This window comes from Salmo trutta, chromosome 38 (genome assembly GCF_901001165.1).
Source record: "Salmo trutta chromosome 38, fSalTru1.1, whole genome shotgun sequence".
Lineage (NCBI taxonomy): Eukaryota > Metazoa > Chordata > Actinopteri > Salmoniformes > Salmonidae > Salmo > Salmo trutta.
The window spans coordinates 2,914,527-2,940,276 of NC_042994.1; the positions used below are offsets into that span (position 1 = coordinate 2,914,527).

General features: G+C 40.5%; 1 protein-coding gene across 1 annotated transcript; it reads right to left on the minus strand.

The window, feature by feature from the left end:
- Positions 1–548: 548 nt before the first annotated feature.
- Positions 549–22,282, minus strand: LOC115177911 (zinc finger protein 420; the record flags this gene model as incomplete). The annotated part of the gene is made up of 3 exons (XM_029738907.1): positions 549–1,173; positions 11,578–12,505; positions 22,234–22,282. Coding segments are annotated over 3 exons (1,602 nt in total), but the record flags the coding sequence as incomplete, so codon positions are not given.
- Positions 22,283–25,750: the final 3,468 nt, after the last annotated feature.

Genomic DNA, 25,750 nt, shown 5'->3' on the forward strand with positions numbered 1-25,750 from the left:
CCTCCACACCAAAAGTAGATAACCTACGCACACACATACACACAAACAGTAGGTGAACAGTATCTCTCCCTTGACTTCCCACCACTGTTAATCACTATCCAGCGCTGCCTGTTCCTTTCCCCCGAGATTAGGAGAACCTTGAAGGCTACTCCCATATTTCCTCCAAAGCCTCTCAAAGTTGCTAGGTCAGGTAGAACAAATGTCTACTGTTCTCTTAGGTCCTCTAATACACACACACATTTCTCTCCCTCTCCAGCCTCTACTAGACCTTTATGGGACTTACGTTCAGTACTTTAATTATTCATTATACATGCTACATCAACTACTAATTAGATACGTTTCAGAGTGGATTCTTTATTAATTTACTTATAATCATTTATTTCACTTATCGCAACTCCATGTATTTTCTGATATTTGATCAGAGATCTTTTATCAGATTATCTCTGGTCACAGCTATGAGGTGTCTTTCCTGTGTGTGTTCTCTGGTGTACTGTCAGATTGCCAGATTGAACAAAACTCTTCTCACACTGATCACAGCTAAAGGGTTTCTCTCCTGTGTGTATTCTCCAGTGCACTGTCAGATCCCCAGATTGACCAAAACTCTTCCCACATTGATCACAGCTATAAGGTTTCTCTCCTGTGTGTGTTCTCTGGTGTACTGTCAGACCGCTAGATGAAACAAAACTCTTCCCACATTGATTACAGCTATAAGGTTTCTCTCCTGTGTGTGCTCTCTGGTGTACTGTCAGACCGCTAGATGAAACAAAACTCTTCCCACATTGATCACAGCTAAAAGACTTCTCTCCTGTGTGTGTTCTCTGGTGTACTGTCAGATTGCCAGATCGAACAAAACTCTTCCCACATTGATCACAGCTATATGATTTCTCTCCTGTGTGTGTTCTCTGGTGTATCTTCAGATGGCTAGACGTATTAAAAATCTTCCCACATTCATCACAGCTATAAGGTGTCTCTCCTGTGTGTCTTCTCTGGTGTATCTTCAGATGGCTAGATGTCGTAAAACTCTTCCCACATTCATCACAGCTATACGGTTTCTCTCCTGTGTGTGTTTTCTGGTGTCTCTTCAGATGGCTAGATGTAGTAAAAATCTTCCCACATTGACCACAGCTATAAGATTTCTCTCCTGTGTGTGTTCTCTGGTGCAATATCAGGCTGGTTGACCTAGTAAAAATCATCCCACATTGAGTACAGCTAAAAGATTTCTCTCCTGTGTGGATTCTCTGATGAATTTTAATGCCTGCTGAGGAGGTGAATCTCTTCCCACAATCAGAGCAGCAGTGAGTTCTCTTCCCCGTGGATCTCCGTGGGAGTTTCTTGATGTGTTCTAACGTGGAGAGACTCTTCTCTGCCTTGTCAGCATCATGTTGTTGTTGAGGCTCCCCAGGGTACCCACGGTAGTCACGTCTCTCTCCTGTGTGAACAAGAAAGTTAGACAGATGGTTAAAGGCCCACAACATCGGAAATCCACTGTAAAAGGTAATGCCAACAGAGTAGCCATGATGTTGTACAACAATTGACGTCTGTAATGAATGTTAACCTGTTGAGAACAGATGTTCCGCTAGCGGAACCCCGTTCCGCCTGCGGAACCCCTAGCCAACAGCCAATGGCATTGCACGGCGCGAAATACAAAACCAACTAAAATACCACAATTCAATTTTCTCAAACAATCAACTATTTTACACCATTTTAAAGATAAGACTCTCGTTAATCTAACCACATTGTCCGATTTCAAAAAGGCTTTACAGCGAAAGCAAAACATTACATTATGTCAGGAGAGTACATAGACACAAATAATCACACAGCCATTTTCCAAGCAAGCATATATGTCACATAAACCCAAACCACAGCTAAATGCAGCACTAACCTTTGATGATCTTCATCAGATGACACTCCTAAGACATTATGTTATACAATACATGCATGTTTTGTTCAATCAAGTTCATATTTATATCACAAACCAGCTTTTTACATTAGCATGTGATGTTCAGAACTAGCATTCCCACCGAAAACTTCCGGTGAATTTACTAAATTACTCATGATAAACGTTCACAAAATACATAACAATTATTTTAAGAATTATAGATACAGAACTCCTTTATGCAATCACGGTGTCAGATTTTAAAATAGCTTTTCGGCGAAAGCACATTTTGCAATATTCTGAGTACATAGCTCGGCCATCCCGGCTAGCTATTTTGACACCCACCAAGTTTGGGACAACCTAAACTCAGAATTACTATTAGAAAATTGGATTACCTTTGCTGTTCTTCATCAGAATGCACTCCCAGGACTTCTACTTCAACAACAAATGTTGTTTTGGTTCCAAATAATCCATAGTTATATTCAAATAGCTCCGTTTTGTTCGTGCGTTCAGGTCACTATCTGAAGGGTGACACGCGAGCGCATTTCGTGACAACAAAAAAATTCTAAATATTCCATCACCGTACTTAGAAGCATGTCAAACGCTGTTTAAAATCAATTTTTATGCGATAAAATAGCGATAATATTCCAACCGGGCAACGTTGTATTCATTCAATGGTTGAAAGAAAAAAATGGAGTAGTCTCATGACCGCGCATCTCCAGTGTCACTGTCCCCAGGCTGACCACTCACAAATTCTGCTGCTGTTCTTTGCCCAGAGACAGCAGACACCCCATTCCACTTTCTGGCGGCTTTAGAGAGCCAATGGAAGCCTTAGAAAATGTCACGTTACAGCACACAGGCTGTATTTTCGATAGAGATGCAACAGAAGGACAACAAATTGTCAGACAGGGCACTTCCTGTATGGAATCTTCTCAGGTTTTGGCCTACCATATGAGTTCTGTTATACTCACAGACACCATTCAAACAGTTTTAGAAACTTTAGAGTGTTTCCTATCCAAATCTACTAATTATATGCATATTCTAGTTTCTGGGCAGGAGTAGTAACCACATTAAATCGGGTACGTTTTTTATCCGGCCGTGAAAATACTGCCCCCTATCCCAAAGAAGTTACAATTATTTGACAATTGTCTTAAAATGAGCAAGAAAAGTCATATTTTGTCTTGTTTTCACATTAGTATTAACATCGATGATTGTAGGCTAGAAATAAGTTATTCATGTTGTTGAAACTCTAAGCAGTGTGCCAGACTGGCTCCAGGTCATCTACAAGTCTCTGCTAGGTAAAGCCCACCTTATCTCAGCTCGCTGGTCACCATAGCAGCACCCACAGATCACTGCACCTATACATAGCCCATCTGTAAATAGCCCATCCAACTACCTCATCCCCATACTGTATTTATTTATCTTGCTCCTTTGCACCCCAGTATCTCTACATCTTCTGCACATCTACCATTCCAGTGTTTAATTGCTATATTGTAATTACTTCGCCACCATAGCCTATTTATTGCCTTACCTCCCTTATCCTACCTCATTTGCACACACTGCATATAGACTTTTTCTACTGTATTATTGACTGTATGTTTGTTTATTCCATGTGTAACTCTGTGTTGTTGTATGTGTTGAACTGCTTTGCTTTATCTTGGCCAGGTCGCAGTTGTAAATGAGAAATTGTTCTCAACTAGCCTACCTGGTTAAATAAAGGTGAAAAAAAATATATATATATATTTTCTGCCATTTTCTTCAAATCTGAAAACGATGTGAAGCCACGCCCAATTTCTGAAGAATATCGGTGATGTTGTACCCACGGCAACTATTAAAACCTTCCCCAACCAGAAACCGTGGATTGATGGCAGCATTCGCACAAAACTGAAAGCGCGAACCACTGCTTTTAATTAGGGCAAGGCGACCGGAAACATGACCGAATACAAACAGTGTAGCTATTCCCTACACAAGGCAATCAAACAAGCTAAGCATCAGTATAGAGACAAAGTAGAGTCGCAATTCAACGGCTCAGACACCAGAGGTATGTGGCAGGGCCTACAGTGAATCACGGACTACAAAAAGAAAACCAGCCCCGTCGCGGACCACGACGTCTTGCTCCCAGACAAACTAAACAACTTCTTTGCTCACTTTGAGGACAATACAGTGCCACCGACATGGCCCGCTACCAAAACCTGCGGACTCTCCTTCACCGCAGCCAATGTGAGTAAAACATTTAAACGTGTTAACCCTCGCAAGGCTGCCGGCCCAGACGGCATCCCTAGCCGCGTCGTCAGAGCATGTGCAGACCAGCTGGCTGGTGTGTTTACGGACATATTCAATCAATCCCTATCCCAGTCTGCTGTTCCCACATGCTTCAAGAGGGCCACCATTGTTCCTGTTCCCAAGAAAGCTAAGGTAACTGAGCTAAACGACAATCGCCCCGTAGCACTCACTTCCGTCATCATGAAGTGCTTTGAGAGACTAGCCAAGGATCATATCACCTCCACCCTACCTGACACCCTAGACCCACTCCAATTTGCTTACCGACCCAATAGGTCCACAGACGATGCAATTGCAATCACACTGCCCTAACCCATCTGGACAAGAGGAATACCTATGTAAGAATGCAGTTCATCGACTACAGCTGAGCATTCAACACCATAGTACGCTCCAAACTCGTCATTAAGCTCGAGACCCTGGGACTCAACCCCGCCCTATGCAACTAGGTCCTGGACTTTCTGACGGGCCGCCCCCAGGTGGTGAGGGTAGGAAACAACATCTCCACCCCGCTGATCCTCAACACTGGGGCCCCACAAAGGTGCATTCTCAGCCCTCTCCTGAACTCCCTGTTCACTCATGACTACGTGGCCATGCACGCCTCCAACCCAATCATCAAGTTTGCAGACGACACTACAGTGGTAGGCTTGATTACCAACAATGATGAGACGACCTACAGGGAGGAGGTGAGGGCCCTCGGAGTGTGGTGTCAGGAAAATAACCTCACACTCAACGTCAACAAAACAAAGGAGATGATCGTGGACTTCAGGAAACAGCAGAGAGAGCATCCCCCCCCCCATCCACATCGACGGGACAGTAGTGGAGAAGATGGAAAGTTATAAGTTCCTCGGCGTACACATCATGGACAAACTGATATGGTCCACCCACACAGACAGCATGGTGAAGAAGGCGCAACATCGCCTCTTCAACCTCAGGAGGCTGAAGAAATTCAGCTTGTCACCAAAAACACTCACAAACTTTTACAGATGCACAATCAAGAGCATCCTGCCGGGCTGTATCACCACCTGGTACGGCAACTGCTCCGCCCACAACCGCAAGGTTCTCCAGAGGGTAGTGAGGTCTGCACAACGCATCACCGGGGGCAAACTACCTGCGCTCCAGGAAGCTACACCACCCAATGTCACAGGAAGGCCAAAAAGATCATCAAGGACAACAACCACCCGAGCCACTGCCTGTTCACCCCACTATCATCCAGAAGGCGAGGTCAGTACAGGTGCATCAAGCTGGGACCGAGAGACTGAAAAACAGCTTCTGTCTCAAGGCCATCAGACTGTTAAACAGCCATCACTAACATTGAGTGGCTGCTGTCAACATACTGACCCAAATCTCTAGCCACTTTAATAATTAAAAATTGGATGTAATAAATGTATCACTAGTCACTTTAAACAATGCCACTTTATGTAATGTTTACATACCCTACATTACTCATCTCATATGTATATACTGTACTTTATACCATCTACTGCATCTTGCCTATGCCGTTCGGCCATCGCTCATCCATATATTTATATGTACATATTCTTATTCATTCCTTTACACTTGTGTGTATTAGGTAGTTGTTGTGAAATTGTTAGATTACTTGTTAGATATTACTGCATGGTCGGAACTAGAAGCACAAGCATTTCGATATGCTCGCATTAACATCTGCTAGCCATGTGTATGTGACCAATAACATTTTATTTTATTTGGTACACTCAGACAAGTGCTCTGAAATCGGAGTAGATAGCCAGAGCGAATTTATGAAAGCACCCGAATGTCCATTGAGAAAGCACAACGACTATACCGTTTAGCTAAGCTAAGAATGACGGGAATAATCAAGTCAATAAACGTTGGGTAGTTAGTTAGAATATAGTTCATATACTGTCAAGTTTGATGTATAAGTAGCCAACTAACGTTAAGTAGCTAGTTAACATACCGGTACATACTGCTGTAATAACATGCTAACAAATTCTCAGCCAAAATAACGTGTTAGGTAACCTATTTGAAAAGTCATTACTTTATTACATTGCTCAACATTTTCTTAACATTTGTCATAATTAGTTAAAGCAAGGAATTTGTATCGGCTTTCGTTGGACTTCGGCTGCATATATAAATTGGCTGAATATTATACAATGACTTATCAATAGCTGTAACAATTTCACCCCCACAGGAAATCTTCACTGGCAATTATATAAAATACCCATTTACTATATAACCATTGATTCTTGAAGAATATAACTTAGAAATGCCTCAAATGTTTCAACTGTATTACCCCACCAGAAACCAAAACATAAGCTTGTATAACGCCACTGTTTGTAAACAAGCACTGTAAAGCCTTGAAATCTTGTTAAAAACTATAATTTTGACCTTATGGATGGCCAGTCTTTGTATTTATAGTGTAGTCAATTCAGACCTGGGTCCAGCAACTGTCAAGCCAACACCTTATAACTGTTACGCCAAGAAGTCTGAACTTCTTAACGAGGTCGCTAGGTTTTGGGTTACGTTTGCTACAATAGCTTTCTCTATGAATTTGAGAGTGGTTACATTTCTCCAGCCCCAATCCCTCAGCTGTTTACCAAACCAAGTCTCAGGGCTGACAATTTGTTTGCTATTTAAATCCTAGGTTACCCCTATAAAATAGCCGCACATCTATCACCCAATCTGCAGTTCATACAATAACAAAGCTGTCATTCCACCACTAGTTTGGTTATAAGATGATGATGGGGCTGGAAATGTAACTACTCTCAAATTCATAGACGGATCTACGGATGCAAGGACTGACCATCCATGATATCAACAATATAGTTTTAACCATGTTTTGAGTGTTTACAGTGTTTGTTTATCATTTATCATTTCTAAACATTGGAGTAAAAAAAGCTTCTTTGGGGTTCTGATGGTGTAAATAGTTGAACTAAGCTCATGAGACATGTGTTATATTCTTCAAGAATCAATGGCTATAAATAAATAATTTAAAAAAGTCTAAATATGGATGAAGCAATTGCATATTTCCCCTTTAACACCACACATCAGTTCAACAACTGCAGAGTTTGTGCCTCTGTATTTAAGACAGTACTTACTAGTGTTAATCAGGGCCCGTTTATCGTTAGAACCATTGGATGCCTTAACATGCCTTTGGGAAACCGAGCCCAGATATCCAGTTTCATCCTCTTCATCCTCGTCTTCTTCCAATGTGACAGTCATCTCCCCCTCCTCCTCTTTCACCCCCAAAACAGCCTCCTCCTCTTTCTCTTCCTCTTCTTTAATAGTAAGATCATCCTCCTCTTTCACTCTGAACGCGTCTTCCTCTTGTTTAACTGAAACGTCTTTCTCTTCTTCTTTCACTGTAACAGCCTCACCCTTTACTTCTTTTTGTATTGTGACATCCTCTTCCTCCTCTTTCACGACAACGTTCAGGCAGAGACCCTCTTTCTCCGTCCAGCATACCTCCTCTTCTTTAACAGGAGGAGAGTAGCTTAGTGAGCTCATGGTCGGAGATGTTAGCTAGCTAGGCTAATGCTAACTTAACCAGCCCGCAAGCTGACTAATAACAACAAAAACGTAAATATGAAATTAAAACATAACTAACTAGACGACAGAAGTAGGTTTAAAACACAGTGGCTAATATACACGAAAGTGTCTAAAGAGCTTTATTGATTCGGCTATTTTGGATAGCAACCTACCGAGGTGGCAGACTAACTGTTGCTGCTGTTGAAAGAAGCGTTCCGTCCACTAGATTATACGTCACATTAACAGCATTGCCTTAAAATCGCACATCGTCATCTGCTGACTGGGGTGGGTAACGCAATTGAGTAAAATGTATATTTATATTATTTGACTGAAAGTTAAAGGGTAGGAAGCATGAGTTTTTACTCACCAGTGTAACAACAAAGTGTTGTTAAAAACTTAGTAACTGAGTTGTATTCACGATCTGGTTACCTATAAGTACAAACAGTTATGTTTTTGCTTTATTACATATTTCTTAACTTATTTCCGGATATCTTCTAAACTACTAATGCACTATTTCTCAACGTCATCTGGAGGATCTACTCTGTGCTACCGAGTTTGTATGCTAGCTTGGTATCTTGCTCAAGCTTGTTAATGTTAGCCACACCTCATGCAGCGTGTGATTGTGTTATCTAGTGGGAACCCGTTAGCATGGTAGAGCTTCTGGACATCAGAACAACGATTAGTCACCTCGAACACGACAAATATTTTTTCTTTAACGATTCTGAGGCGAAGTATATACTGCTTTCAGGAGACCAGGCCCAAATCCCCGTCATTCACGTGAAGAAAATGTGGAGACGAGCTGCCAGGCGAGCTAAATACCTTTTATGCTTGCTTTGAGGCAAGCAACTCTGAAGCACGATTGAGAGCACCAGCTGTTCCGGACGACTGTGTGATCACACTCTCCATAGCCGATGTGAGCAAGACCTTTAAACAGGTCAACATTCAGATGTTCGTGGACTACAGGAAAAGGAGGGCCAAACAGGCCCCCATTAACATCAACGGGGCTGTAGTGGAGCGAGTCGAGAGTTTCAAGTTCCTTGGTGTCCACCTCAAAACATAAATGGAAAAACCAAAGATTGTAACACCTTTCCCCCTAAGAGAATGCTTACCACCAACAGACAACTTCAATTACACATTATAATCAACTACAATGCTTCACCTTCACCAATATAAACATGGCGTCTACTGGCTGTCAACAATTAAAAACAAGAAAAAAAACAATAATTTTTTCCCCCACTAGCTTCTAGAACTCTCATCTTCCTTAAACTCACCAGCTTCTAGAACTCTCACCCTCTTGGAACGAGCCCAAAAACTCATCTCCAATACAGAAAAACATGCAGTCAAAATACATTTTGATCCATGGCAACGCACTGGCTAAATGCAAAACTTGTTGAATGCCCACCCCTGAGACAATCAGCAACCAAGTTGTCCTTACCACGGACGTGTGATTTCAAGAGGAAACTCCTGGAATTTCCGAAGTAACTTTCCACCTCACTGCAAAGCTTCTCTCTCTTTTCAGGGTTCACTCGACAGGCATGTTGTTGGATCGGGGCCCAGTCCCCAATGTCATGCTCTAGTACATTTGGGTTGGCATATCTGAGAATGAACCCTGATATTCTAAAAGCAGTGTTAATGTCAATATAATTGTACCCAAAAATGGTCAGTTAGTTGCATAAATAATTATGATTTCCTAAATGTTACATGAATTGTAAATATTAAATATTTGGTTGCATAGTCTTATTTTCAACACCTTTTCAATGACATTTTGCTAGGTGGGATAGCCCAATGTCAAAACACAGTTTTAACGTGTCTAAATCAATAACCAATATGCAGAAACAGTTTGTGATATATTGAAAATTGTCAGTTGATTGCATAAATAATTTAGATTACTAAATGTTACATGAAATGTAAATATGAAATATCAAAAGCAAATGTGAAATAAAGACAATTAGCATTTGAATCTTGTAAATAAATACTGGAGTGATTATAAAAATTATTAATCAAATAGATTATAGACAAATTTATTACACTGCGTCGATGTATATAAGCTTCAAGTACATCGAAAGTAAGTTGTTTTCTTTTCAACTTTCACTTTCAACTTAAACCGAACCTATATTGGACGTCGGGCATAGTCTTATTTTCAACGTCTTTTCAATAACATTTTGCTAGGTGGGATAGCCCCAATATCAAAACACAGTTGTGTTCAAATCAATAACCAATATGCAGAAACAGTTTGTGAGATATTAAAAACCTAAACAGAAAATGTGCAATGTACACAAACATCTGCCACAATGGTAATCATATAAACTGCACAAGCACCAAATCACTGATATCAATTGGGGGGGGGGGGGGGGGGGGGTCAGGTTGTACGTGCTGTTGAAACTAGCACAACTAAAAAAACACATGGAAATGGGTGATATCTTTTACCTCACTGGTTAGAGGACAACCTGCAGAAGACGGTCAGCTACATTTTGGAGGGATGCATTTAAATGTAGTGGTCGCTAAACAAAGGAACGCAACACTTATTTGTCATCACTCATCAATATCATGCTAAAATCATTTGCATGAGAGGGGGGAGATGAGTTTGCACATCCTGTTAAAATTAACAGCTAAAAAAACCACACGGAATCTGGGAATAATGTGTATATCACTGGTTAGAGGACAACTTGTAGAAAACAGCTAGCTACATTTTGGAGTGTTGCATTTTGATTCAAGTGGGTCGTGTTATGGAAATTCAGTACTTCGAGAGACTTGGTCATTTCTTCAAACAATCATCTTTATTTAACATTGATTAATTATTGCAATAATGAAACCATCAGCCCAACAGTCTTAACTGACTGTTAGTCTGAGAGCCTACCCTTTACAGACAACGCACAGTTTATATAGCTAATACCCAGAATGCTTGGTTCCACCCCTCCCATGTAGATTGGGGGGCACCATAAGCCACTTTGGGCTCATCTTGTCTTCATCTGCACCTGGTGTTATATTAAACCCGGACCCTTGCCTATTTCCCAGATGCCAGGATGTATAAGGACCATTGAGGCCTTTGTTCGACTCCTCTCAATCACAGCTAAACATACACCATATCTTGTCTATGGAATGCAGGCTCAATCAGACCGGAGACATATGTCTCACATGCCACTAATCATAGAATGGAATGTGGCTGTTTGGTTTTTAATCACAAGACATCAATCAATTGTCAGCTTCAAGCTATCTCTAGTAAAACCCATGTCCTCAACACCCAGACTAGCTGCAGGAAGCTAGAGTGGACACCATAAAACTCAGCATTAGCAGGACAGAAATATCTTACTGTTTGTTAAGTAAAAAATTGTTAAATATCCACCAAATGAAGTAAATACATAATTTTTGTGTCACAGTCGCAAATGTGGTAAGTGTAATGTCTCTGTTAAAACTAACAGCTCAAAGACCACACGGAATCTGTGAATAATGTGTACATCACTGGTTAGAGGACAATTTGTAGAAAACAGCTAGCTACATTTTGAAGTGTTGCATTTTGATTCCAGTGGGTCACCAACGTGGTAAACAGCTAGCTACATTTTGAAATGTTACATTGTGATTCCAGTGGGTCACAAACGTGGTAAGTGTAACAACTTTTTTTGTTAGTAACTTTTTGTTTAATCACATAAAAAGTAACTCTTTCAATTCAGAGCCTGGATTTTGCCCCTGAGGCTAATATCCATATCATGTTGAAATCAATAGAACAGGGATCAAACATTTAGGGTTCTACATTGTGACATTATTAAAATACTCCTTATACAATGTTAAAATATTCTACACTGTGACATCATTAAAATACTCCTACTACAATGTTAAAACATTCTACATTGTGACATTACTTCATTGATATCATGAGACAACTCCTTCATGTATGTATTTTCTGATGTCTGAGCAGAGATCTTTTATCAGAGAATCTCTTGTCACAATGATCACAGCTATGAGGCTTCTCTCCTGTGTGTGTCTGCTGGTGAACAATCAGATTGCTAGATGTAGTAAAACTCTTTCCACATTCATCACAGCTAAAAGGTTTATTTCCTGTGTGTGTTCTCTGGTGTGATACCAGGTTGCCTGACTGAGTAAAACTCTTCCCACATTGATCACAGCTATAAGGTTTCTCTCCTGTGTGTCTTCTCTGGTGTGATACCAGGTTGCCTGACTGACTAAAACTCTTCCCACATTGATTACAGCTATAAGGTTTCTCTACTGTGTGTGTTCTCTGATGCGATTTTAATTGTCCTGAGCGAACAAAACTCTTTCCACAGTCAGAGCAGCTAAAAGGTCTCTCTCCTGTGTGGATTTTCTGGTGAATTTTAATGTCTGCTGAGGAGGCAAATCTCTTCCCACATTGCGCACAGATATAGGGTTTCTCTCCTGTGTGTGTTCTCTGGTGTAATATCAGGCTGAATGACTGAGTAAAACTCTTCCCACATTGAGTACAGCTATAAGGTTTCTCTCCTGTGTGTGTTCTCTGGTGTAATATCAGACTGGAGGATTGAGTAAAACTCTTCCCACATTGGTTACAGTTATAAGGTTTCTCTCCTGTGTGCTTTCTCTGGTGTTTAGTCAGACCGCTAGATGTAACATATCTCTTCCCACATTGATCACAGCTATAAGGTTTTTCTCCTGTGTGTGTTCTCTGGTGTGATTTTAAACATCCTGAAGAAACAAAACACTTTCCACAGTCAGAGCAGTGGTGAGATTTCTTCCCTGTGGGTCTCTGCTGGTGTTTCTTAGGGTGTTTTGATCTGGAGAGACTTTTTTCTACCTCTTCAGCTTCATGATGTTGTTGAGGCTCCCCAGAGGATCCAGGATAGTCACGTCTCTCTCCTGTGTGAGCAACAAAGTCAGACAGATGGTTTAAACCCACAACAGCGGAAATCCACTGTAAAAGGTGATGCCAACAGCGTAGCCATGTTGTACAACAATTGACGTCTGTAATGAATGTTAAAATTATTTGACAATTGTCTTAAGACAGTCAAGTGAGAAAGTCCAATTTTGTCTTATTTTCCCATTAGTAGTAAAATCAATGATTGTAGGCTAGAAAAAAGTTATTAAAGTTGTTGAAATCCTAAGCAGCGTGCCAGACGACTTTTGGTCTCCAATATAGGCCCCTTTCTATGTTTGCTAAAATTGCGACAAGGGCGATGCACACGCAATTTGGTTTCAGAAACTCCTCCATGCTAATGAGGAAACCACTATTTACTGATATCGCTTTTAGTTTTTCACAATGTATTCTGAATATAACAGTATTATTATTATTATATTACACTATCGGCTATCAGTGCAAGATCAGGATGCTTCTCTAGGAAACTCACATGAAGCTCTGTGTCGCTATTCACTAATTCACCACCGTGGGGGAAAACTCAGGGGAGTTCTCATAGGCTGACAGCAAAAATAGCCTCCATTTACAGGTTGCTTATGAGTGCATTTCACACTACTTCAAGATTATAATTGTAAGGCTTGTTTGAATGTCCTGATTAATATGTTTGTGTTATTGTCAAAATTAACTACTTTATATTTAAAAATGACTTCAACCAGTAAAATGCTCTTTGGTTAGTTTTCCATCAGCCTGACATTGAGGGTTTGTACACTAAGTGTTAAACAAATTGGCCCATAACGTCGCCTAACAATAACATAGACCTACTGTAGGACCTATAACTTCACCTAACAATAACATAGACCTACTGTAGGACCCATAACTTCACCCAACAACAACACAGACCTACTGTAGGACCCATAACTTCACCTAACAACAAATATACCCATGTCATGACGTTTGTCATTTGACTGGCATTCAGAATTTTTTTTCCTGGATCAGCTGATGATAGTTGAACATGCGACTGTAACTAAACAGCTATAGTATTAAAAATGATGTGTAATTATTTAAGAACTACGTTAATGACAGTATCCATTTGGGTGTTGTCTAAAAATGTAAAACCATTGTTAAAACCATTGGATTTAGCAAACACGGAAATTAATTATAATTTCTGTGCCTATGAAAACTGTTTTCCCAGCATAACATAAGGAGACACTAAATGTTACGTAGTCAGAGAGCATTTCAGAGATCTGAACACAAAAAAACTGTCCCACAGCAAGATCCAGTATTTAAGTTGAAGTTCATCATATGGCAAGCTTAACATTATGACTATAACTACTGTTCCCTGAAGGAGGGAAACTAGGTACACCATACTATTAAATCCACATTATGACTATAACTACTGTTCCCTGAAGGAGGGAAACTAGGTACAACATACTATTAAATCCACACGTTATGACTATAACTACTGTTCCCTGAAGGAGGGAAACTAGGTACAACATACTATTAAATCCACGCCTCGCTGGAAGCCCCGCCTTCCACAGGTGATGAGCGTGAGGCTCAGATTTATTCCTTCAATTTAATACCGCACTTCACCAACCCAGGAAGTGGCGTGGCCAAACAGGTGTTGTACCTCATTTCCCTCCTTCACGGAACAGTAATTTTAGTCATAAAGTTACACTCCCTTTCAGTCGGTCAACTTTGGTACAACATACTATGGGGAAATAGAATCATTCCACATGCCGACCCAAACGGATACTAAATGAAACGGCCCATGGCAGACCACCCAGACATGACCCTGCAAGATGCGTTAGTTTTATCCATTTATTAATTGTCTTTTGTTTGAAACACTCCTGTCAATGTTGAGTAAGGACGCACACCTGATTACGTATATAGAAGTAGGACTAGTCTACCTGTCCTGCGCGCAAATGTAGGCCTATAAATGTGCCCATTTGGGGATGTCTGATAGTATTTCTGATTGTCTTAACGCACCACCACTAATGAGTTGTGGAGCTTCTCAAAGTCATTTTTTCTTCACCTCAAACAGCAAGTAAACAAAGTCTAATCAAAATCAATTGCGAATGACAATAGGTCATCAAAGTATTTTCGTAAAATATTTCCAGCTCTCGCCCTTTCGATAACCACTCAGCATAAAAAGGGAAAAATGTAATACTCTGATCGAGTGGAAATGTCATAAAATACCTGATTACTTCTTATCCTTTGCACAAATAGCCTACTGCTGTGTCTCTCCCAAACCCACTGGCACAGAAAACTACACCAGAATACTTTATACAATGTTGCAAGCTTGCTATCACAGGATTTGGAGGACCCAGTTGATACAATGTTTCAAGATTGTTGTAGACAGGCCATGTGCAGCCAATGTGATTTCTAGGATATTTATTTTTATCAGGATATTCTCTACTGCAGGCTGCAATGTTTACATTTTTGGGCTTTATGTAGGCTATTTAAAAAATCTTAGCAATGGTAATAAAAAAAAAATATTTATCATTTTCATTTAAATAGAATGTAGATTAACCACAGAGAATGATGTTGAGATAAAGACTATTATAATTATTACTACTATTATAAATTAAATGAAACTGTTCCAGTAAAATGTGAATATGAAAATCTTAACTGGAACCAGATCAGTAGAAATGGTGAGATAAATTGGCACCAAATGGAAAAGGTTGCTGACTGCTGGTGTAGCCTATTACCAGAACCTATAGGAGCATAACGACTGCTGGTGTAGCCTATTACCAGAAACTATAGGAGCATAACGACTGCTGGTGTAGTCTATTACCAGAAACTATAGGAGCATAACGACTGCTGGTGTAGCCTATTACCAGAAACTATAGGAGCATAACGACTGCTGGTGTAGCCTATTACCAGAAACTATAGGAGCATAACGACTGCTGGTGTAGTCTATTACCAGAAACTATAGGAGCATAACGACTGCTGGTGTAGCCTATTACCAGAAACTATAGGAGCATAACGACTGCTGGTGTAGTCTATTACCAGAAACTATAGGAGCATAACGACTGCTGGTGTAGCCTATTACCAGAACCTATAGGAGCATAACGACTGCTGGTGTAGCCTATTACCAGAAACTATAGGAGCATAACGACTGCTGGTGTAGTCTATTACCAGAAACTATAGGAGCATAATGACTGCTGGTGTAGTCTATTACCAGAAACTATAGGAGCATAACGACTACTGGTGTAGTCTATTACCAGAAACTATAGGAGCATAACGACTGCTGGTGTAGCCTATTACCAGAAACTATAGGAGCATAACGACTGCTGGTGTAGCCTATTACCAGAAACTATAGGAGCATAACGACTGCTGGTGTAGCCTATTACCAGAAACTATAGGAGCATAACGACTGCTGGTGTAGCCTATTACCAGAAACTATAGGAGCATAACGACTGCTGGTGTAGCCTATTACCAGAAACTATAGGAGCATAACGACTGCTGGTGTAGCCTATTACCAGAAACTATAGGAGCATAACGACTGCTGGTGTAGCCTATTACCAGAAACTATAGGAGCATAACGACTGCTGGTGTAGTCTATTACCAGAAACTATAGGAGCATAACGACTGCTGGTGTAGCCTATTACCAGAAACTATAGGAGCATAACGACTGCTGGTGTAGCCTATTACCAGAAACTATAGGAGCATAACGACTGCTGGTGTAGCCTATTACCAGAAACTATAGGAGCATAACGACTGCTGGTGTAGTCTATTACCAGAAACTATAAGAGCATAACGACTGCTGGTGTAGCCTATTACCAGAAACTATAGGAGCATAACGACTGCTGGTGTAGCCTATTACCAGAAACTATAGGAGCATAACATCAGAATTTACAAAGGCCAGCAGCAGCGGGAGGAGGAAGAGGTTTTTTCTGATGGTAAGGCTATCTTGATCTCTAGGTCCCGAGTCATTTGTGTGTCTTAATTATTTAATCAAACGGGTGGTTAAAGCATCAGACCAGTTCAGTACATATAGTTGATTTTATTAAAACACATGGGGTGTGTCTATATATGGAAAAATACACGTTATAACATTTATACCAATCGATTGGTAGAAAGAAAAGACGACTCTTGGTTGGCCCTAGAGCATACAGTGCATTAAGTTCAGACCGCTTCACTTTTTCCACATTTTGTTACGTTACTTATTCTAAATTCGATTTTTTTTTAAGAATCCCCATTAAATTAAAATGTTAAATGTTTTATAAATGTTTGAGACTCAATTAATGAATTCAATTGATTGGACATGATTTGTTAAAGGCACACACCTGTCTATATAAGGTCCCACAGTTGACAGTGTATGTCAGAGCAAAAACCAAGCCATGAGGTCGAAGGAATTGTCCGTAGAGCACTGAGACAGGATTGTGTCGAGGCATAGATCCGGGGAAGGGTACCAAAAAAATGTCTGCAGCATTGAAGGTCCCTAAGAACACAGTGGCATCCATCATTCTTAAATGGAAGAAGTTTAGAACAACTAAGAGCTCCAGAGTTCCTCTGTGGAGATGGGAGAACCTTCCAGAAGGACAACCATCTCTGCAGCATTCCACCAATCAGGCCTCCATGGTAGAGTGGCCAGATAGAAGCCACGCCTCAGTATAAAACATATGACAGCCTGCTTGGAGTTGGTCAAAATGCCCCTAAAGGACTCTGACCATGATAAACAATACTCTCTGGTCTGATGAAACCAAGATTGAACTCTGGCCTGAATGCCAAGTGTCACGTCTGGAGGAAACCTGGCACCCTCCCTACGGTGAAGCATGGTGGTGGAGGAATCATGCTGTGGGGATGTTTTTCAGCAGCAGGGACTGGGAGACTAGTCAGGATCGAGGGAAATGTTAACGGAGCAAAGGGCAGAGAGATCCTTGATGAAAACCTGCTCGAGTGCTCAGGACCTCAGACTGGGGCGAAGGTTCACCATCCAACAGGACAACGACCTTAAGCACACAGCAAAGACAACGCAGGAGTGGCTTTGGGATAAGTCTCTATGTCCTTGAGTGGCCCAGCCAGAGCCCGGACTGGAACCCGATCAAACATCTCTGGAGAGACCTGAAAATAGCTGTGCAGTGACGTTCCCCATCCAACCTGACAGAGCTTGAGAGGATCTGCAGAGGAGAATGGGAGAAACTCCCCAAATGCAGGTGTGCCAATTACATTAGCTAAATGAAAGGAAAAAACAAATTTAATCAATTTTAGAATAAGGCTTTAACGTAACAAAACGTGGAAAAAGTCAAGGGGTCTGAATACTTTCCCTAATGCACTGTATACAGCAACACCTCCCCATAGGCATTCCTGTCTTTTCTGTAGTTGTTATATTCCTGTATTGCTACTGCTGTATCAAAGGAATTATCTAAGTGAGTTTCAGAGATGAGCACTACAGTGCATTCCAAATTCAATAGGCAGGCTAGTAAACAAAAGTTTTCAAATAAAAACTTTTCCAGGAAATGTCAAAACGTATAATGCCCGTCCAAGAGACAGTCGACCAATCGCATTTCACATTGTGATGCTGTGACACACAGTTTCTAAGCTAATTGTCACAAAATCCCTTTAAAAAGCCCGGGGGAACCAAGTAAGCTTCATTCACCAGAGGTTACGCATGTTAGCCAACGTTAGTCAGGAGGCTCTTTAGTCTAGCTAGGCTAGGTAGGGCTGGGCGATACGGACAAAATGTTCACAATATTTTTTTATTCAAAAAGTTGGTGAAGCAGCAACTGTACTGGAATGTGAACAATATAGATGCTACTTCGAGAACACAAACTCTCACATCTTTCACAGCAAAGAGCGAGGGAGTCCGGGGATGACTGGAGGAGCAATGGAGGAAGCATTGTGGGATTCTCTTGGCGCGAGTACAGTTGTTGAGAATGAGTGGACGAAAGGGTGAAGAACATTGGCTCTGTACAGTTGTTGAGACTGAGTGGACGATGGTAAAGAACAGTGGAGTGAAAAGGGCTAAAGTTGGTAAGGAACAGCAGTTTATGATTGGAGTGGGAATCATCAGCAAGGATGTTTTTTTTGAGTGACCCGTTAGCAGTCTCAAAGATGGTGAAGGATGAATTGGGTAAAGTGGAATTGGTTTGAGTGACCAGGAGCGGTATAATGCTGATTTCGTGTGTCAACAGCGCAAAAGGAGAAAGCTTTGTGACTCAACAAGATGTGGACGTACGATGTGGAAGGCTATGACTTTCAGAGTAGGGCACCGGTTAAAAGTGTCATCACTGGTGTGGCGTTGGACATAGAGGCTGAGTGGTTTAGGGATAACATTCCAGGTAGATGCACGTCGATTAAATTGAATGATAGACGGAAGGTTTTACTGTCGTTTGGTGAACTGGTTCTCCCATCTTATGTATAACCTGGGTATGTGAGATATGCGGCGAGACCCTATGTACAGAAGCCGCTGCGGTGTTACAATTGTAAAAGTTTGGACACGTGGCAAGTGTTTGTCTAAGGAATAAATATGTCATAGTTGAAGAGTCAGATGAAGCATGTTGTTGTAATTGTGATGGGAATCACGTTCCCAAGATCCTGGAGTGCCCTGTACGGATAAAGGATGTCACAGTAGCTAGGATCAGGCCCATCCAGCAGGTGTCCTATGTGGAGGCAGTGAAAATAGCTGAAGGAGTGAGTAGAGAGGTAGTGGATGTCCCACAGTCTGCATTGAAGCCATGCAAGAGAAGGATCCCAAAACACTAATAGTGAAGGTGGACTTTGTTGTGTAGAGCAAGAGATAAATTGCACTGGTCAAACTAATAAAAAAATCTAAAGAAGCTTGACATTGTGAAGGTGGCAAATAGATTTCTAGATCTCTAGAATACTGAATGAAGAGGTTCCCCCCTCCCAGATTCCTGAACATTTTTCGTTTTTGGGGTACATCACATTTAACAAACCAAACATTGAAATACCCTTATAGAAGGTAAAGTAAAAACCCAAACCGGTCCGTGCATCAATACTGGTATATAGTCAAATACGGTATACCGCCCATCCCCAAGGCTAGGTTGAGAGTGGGCAGACATCGTACACATCACACTCAGGCAGACAAGACGTTTGATCCGACCAAAGACCCGCAACTCAGACTTAGCCGAGGTACGGGCACCCAGGAGAGGAAGTCACTATCAGAAACACTAAGCCTCCTAAATAATGCTACACGATTGTCAAGAGAACTTGAGGGTGGACTAGCAGGGAAACAGTGCCAGACGTCCCCTAGTCTCGTACATGAACTGATGTCCATGAACACAAAGTCCAGGGGGTGAGCACGCTCTACCACTAACATGCTAACCGCAGTGCTCGCATCACGTGCGCGAGCATTGCAAAATAAATGTACACACATGTTAATCAATCATTGCACCCACACTGCTTGCGCGCGTCAACGAGCTTCTGCGTAGCCAGGCGCTAAAATAGAACTTGCTTCTATTTGTGACACTCGACGCGCTGCAAGTCCCACCTCTCCCATCTCCTCATTGGTTTTTAGGAGCATATACCCACGTGGGTGATTGAAAGATGAACTGAGGTCCACACTACAGCCCAGTTGGTGGTGGTAATGCACATTAAAGTTGGTTGCCAACAGCCATATAAAGTCCAAAGAAGAAAAGGAAGCCTTAATTAAGGAAGGAGGAGAGATGATGAGAAACTAATTTTGTTCGACCGCAAGGCACTGCTGCCATCTAGGACCGTTTGGGGCGTTGCTACTGGTTACCGATTTTGATGTGATATGCAAGTATTATGTGATAGTATTTGAAATTATTTTGATGTGATATGAAAGTATCATATCAGGATCAGCCCCTTTTTTTTCAATTTTTGCCTAAAATGATATTCCCAAATCTAACTGCCTGTAGCTCAGGCCCTGAAGCAAGAGCATGCATATTCTTGGTACCATTTGAAAGGAAACAGTTTGAAGTTTGTGGAAATGTGAAAGGAATGTAGGAGAATTTAACACATTAGACCTGGTAAAAGACAACACAAAGAAAAGAACAACCGTTCTTTTGTATTTTTTTGTACCACCATTTTGAAATTTTAAGAGAAAGGCCATAATGCATTATTCCAGCCCAGGTGCAATTTAGATTTTGTCCACTAGAGGGCAGCAGTGTATGTGCAAAGTTTATTCTGATCCAATGAGCCATTGCATTTCTGTTCAAAACTGTCTATCAAGACTGCCCAAATGAGTGAAATTTGTTTATTAATAACTTTTCATTTTCATAACTGTGCACTCTCCTCAAACAATAGCATGGTATTCCTTCACTGTAATATCTACTGTAAATTGGACAGTGCAGTTAGATTAACAAGAATTTAAGATTTCTGCCAATATGAGATATGTCTATATCCTGGAAAATGGTCTTGTTACTTACAACCTCATTCTAATCGAAACAATAACAAGCGTACTCTCTGCCCGTTTCGGTAAAAAGCTGAGGGATGGGGCTGGAGAAATGTAACCATCTGTGATATCAAGTTGATAGAGGTCGACCGATTATGATTTTTCAATACCGATACCGATTATTGGAGGACCAAAAAAAGCCGATACCGATTATTCGGACGATTTTAATATATATATATATATATATATATATATATATTTTTTTTTAATGTTTTGTTTATTTATTTATAATAATGATCATTACAACAATACTGAATGAACACTTATTTTAACTTAATATAATACATCAATAAAATCAATTTAGCCTCAAATAAATAATGAAACATGTTCAATTTGGTTTAAATAATGCAAAACAAAGTGTTGGAGAAGAAAGTAAAAGTGCAATATGTGCCATGTAAAAAAGCTAAGGTTTAAGTTCCATGCTCAGAACATGGGAACATATGAAAGCTGGTGGTTCCTTTTAACATGAGTCTTCAATATTCCCAGGTAAATTTTAGGTTGTAGTTATTATAGGAATTATAGGACTATTTCTCTCTATACGAGTTGTATTTCATATACCTTTGACTATTGGATGTTCTTATAGGCACTTTAGTATTGCCAGTGTAACAGTATAGCTTCCGTCCCTCTCCTCGCTCCTACCTGGGCTTGAACCAGGAACACATCGACAACAGCCATCCTCGAAGCAGCGTTACCCATGCAGAGGGGTGGAAACAACTACTCCAAGTCTCAGAGTGAGTGACGTTTGAAACGCTATTAGCGCGCACCCCGCTAACTAGCTAGCAATTTCACATCGGTTACACCAGCCTAATCTTGGGAGTTGACAGTCATAAACAGCTTGAAACACAGCGAAGAGCTGCTGGCAAAACGCACTAAAGTGCTGTATGAATGAATGCTTACGAGTTATGTCAATGTTATGTCATAATTACGTAAAATTCTGGCATATTAGTTCGCAACGAACCAGGTGGCCCAAACTGTTGCATATACCCTGACTCTGCGTGCAATGAACGCTAGAGATGTGACAATTTCATGTTAGCAGGCAATATTAACTAAATGTGCAGGTTTAAAAATATATACTTGTTTATAGATTTTAAAGAAAGGCATTGATGTTTATGTTTAGGTACATTGATGCAACGAAAGTGCTATTTTCGCAAATGTGCTTGTTAAATCAACACCCGTTTGGCGAAATAGGCTATGATTCAATGATAAATTAACAGGCACGACATCGATTATATGCAACACAGGACACGTTAGATAAACTAGTAATATCATCAACCATGTGTAGTTAACTAGTGATTATGTTAAGATTGATTGTTTTTTATAAGATCAGTTTAATGCTAGCTAGCAACTTACCTTGGCTTCTTGCTGCCCTCACATAACAGGCAGTCAGTGCGTAGGATTGGATTAGTAACCGGAAGGTTGCAAAAACGAATCCCCCCTGAACAAGGCCGTCATTGAAAATAAGAATGTGTTTTTAATCTGACTTGCCTAGTTAAATAAAGGTGAAAAGAAAAAAAAGAAAAAATGTTCCCCCCCAAAAAAATTTAATAAAAGAAATGGGAAAATCGGCAGCCAAAAATACTGATTACCGATTGTTATGAAAACTTGAAATCGGCCCTAATTAATCGGCCATTCCGATTAATCGGTCAACCTCTAATATCAACATTATAGTTTTAACCATGTTTTGAGGATATACAGTGTTTGTTATATTTACTGACAAACATTGGAGTAGAAAATGCTTATATTTTGGGTTCTAATGGGGTACGACAGTTGAACGAAGCTCATGAGGCATTTATAAGTGATTTCTTAAAGAAACAATGAGTACATATCATTAATGTATAAGTCCCAAAATGGATTTAACAACTGCTGATTGCCACTTTAAGAGTACATCTTGGGCTAAGCTAATAGGCCATATTGAGGACTACAGTATTTCAGGCATTGTCATTGGATGCATTTGATCAATTGTTAACGTGTTGTTGATGGTCCACTCTTGATGTTCTACATGTTAGTGTAGCTTCAGCCATTCCTACAGAACAACATTAAAGTGTAGAAGCCCTTTACTGCATATTGGTTCGACGACTGCAGAGACGGTACTTACTGGTGTTAAACAGATCTCCAACCTCCTCTTCTTCCTCCTTCTCTTTCAATGTGACAGTAATCTCCCCCTCCTCCTCTTTCACTCCAAAAACTGCATCCTCCTCTTCTTTTACAGTAACATCCTCTTCCTCTTTGAACGCTTCTTTCTCTTCTTTCACTGAAACGTCTTTATCTTCTTCTTTCACGGTAACAGCCTCACCCTCTACTTCTTGTTTTACTGTGACATCCTCCTCTTCCTCCTCCTCTTTCACGAGAGCTTCTTTCTCCGTCCAGCAGACCTCTTCTTTAGCAGGAGAGTAGCTTAGTGAACTCATGGTCGGGGATGTTAGCTAGGTAGCATTAGCGACTAGCTTTGTTCTAAGTTAACTTAGCAAACCAGCTAGCTGACAAACAACGTAAATATATAATTAAATAGGCCAACAGGTACATACGACAGAAGTGTGTTTAATACACAGAGCCTAATATACACCAAACAGTGTAAAGAGCGTAAATGTTGTAGTTATGTTTCCTCGAAAGCTACTGAGGTGTCTGACTAGCTGTTGTTGTTGAAGGAGCATCCCGTCCACTAGGTTATACGTCATACTGGCAGCATCGCCTAAACCTAAAATACGCACATCGCCATCTGCTGACTGGAGTGGGCAACGCAGTTGAGGAACCAAAAGTTCCATTTATTTCATAAAAGTTTAATATTATATTAAGTCGTTCAAAGAGAAGCATGTGTTGATTGATTCGTGTTTAATAAGTGAGAATTTAAAACAAACTTTACACCCACTACATATTTGCATTGAACCATACTTCTGACATGGATCATTTTGACCACAGAAGCATATCTTTTATCATAGCCAAAATGTGGTTTATTCCAGTCTTCAAATTTTTCATGCCCTTGTCAATCAACTTGTTCTTAATAAATCTAAATCATGGTTTAGTGTTTCTGTGTCAATATGGACTTTTAACAAATTCAAATCCTTTGGAGTCATTTTGATCCCAGCCAAAAGCACCTTTGATAAATAGGACGTTTATTTCAAATCAAAATCTAATCACATTTTATTGGTCACATACACGTGTTTAGCAGATGTTATTGCGGGTGTAGCAAAATGCTTGTGTTTCTAGCTCTGACAGTGCAATAATATCTAACAAGTAATATCTAACAATTTCACAACATATACCCAATATACACAAATCTAAGTATTTGAATCTAGGTTTCTCTGTAGACATGATCCATCCCACTGTCTTGTTTTGTACGCTTTGTACAAATAATAAAACGCAGAACTACAGGATGTTTCTTAACATAACTCTTTATTAACTAGCTACAACTGCATGTTCGCTTATCTCCAACCACGATCAACTGACGATGCCCTAACCGTCTGGGTGGTCTTAACCAATCACTGAACAGTAGGATACGGCGGTAAAATGCATCCAATTATAATTCAGTATGTATTCACATATGAATATTACACCCACCAGAGGGTGAAGGGGCACCTGTATCAGTGGTTTTGACCAGATAGACACCTGCAGAACACGGTATCGTGCTTCCCATGTACTCTTCTAAGATTGGACTTTTCTGTACCGCGTATCACGTGACTGTGTACAAAACTACCAATGGTAGAAAACTCTGCCAGCGGTATACAGTGCATTAGTTAAGTATTCAGACCCCTTCACTTTTTCCAAATTTTCTTACGTTATAGCCTTATTAAAAAATGTAATACTTTTTCCCCCTCATCAATCTACACACAATAACCCATAATGACAAACCAAAAACAGGTTTTTAGACATTTTTGCAAATGTATTTACTTAAGTATTCAGTCCTTTTGCTATGAGACTCGAAACTGAGCTCAGATGCATCCTGATTCCATTGATGATCCTTGAGATGTTTCTACAACTTGATTGGAGTCCACTTGTGGTAAATTCAATTGATTGGACATGATTTGGAAAGTCATATACCGGTCTATATAAGGTCCCACAGTTTACAGTGCATGTCAGAGCAAAAACCAAGCCATGAGGTCAAAGGAATTGTCCATAGAGCTTTGAGAAAGGATTGTGTCGAGGCACAGATCTGGGGAAAGGTACCAAAAAATGTCTGCAACATTCAAGGTCCCCAAGAACAAAGTGGCATCCATCATGGAAGAAGTTTGAAACCACCAAGACTCGTCCTAGAGCTGGCCGCCCGGCCAAACTGAGAAATCGAGGGAGAAGGGCCTTGGTCAGGGAGGTGAACAAGAACCCGATGTTCACTCTGACAGAGCTCCAGAGTTCCTCTGTGGAGATGGTTGTCCTTCTGGAAGTTTCTCCTATCTCTGCATCACTCCACCAACCAGGCTTTAATGTAGCAATGATTAAATTGTCAACATTTATTTCAATGGACAATTCAGTGAACTGTTCTGTGAAAGGTGTCAGCTGGAGATGACCTGCAGGATTTATTGTCTTGCATGTCGTCTACTTTGATGCTTATTAGCATTTCCGAATCCGAGAGTAAAGAGACACAAAAATATTGATACAAGTATTTGTATTTATTATGGAGCCCCATTAGTTCCTGCCAGGGCAGCAGCTACTCTTCCTGGGGTTTATTATGGATCTCCATTAGTTCCTGCCAAGTAAGGTCAGGGAGTGTGCCAGCCTGCCTGAACCGCCCCTGAATTAAAAGGTATAAATGATGGGTTATGAATTAACAGGTATTAATGATGGGCTATGAATTAACAGGTATAAATGATGGGCTATGAATTAACAGGTATAAATGATGGGCTATGAATTAACAGGTATAAATGATGGGTTATGA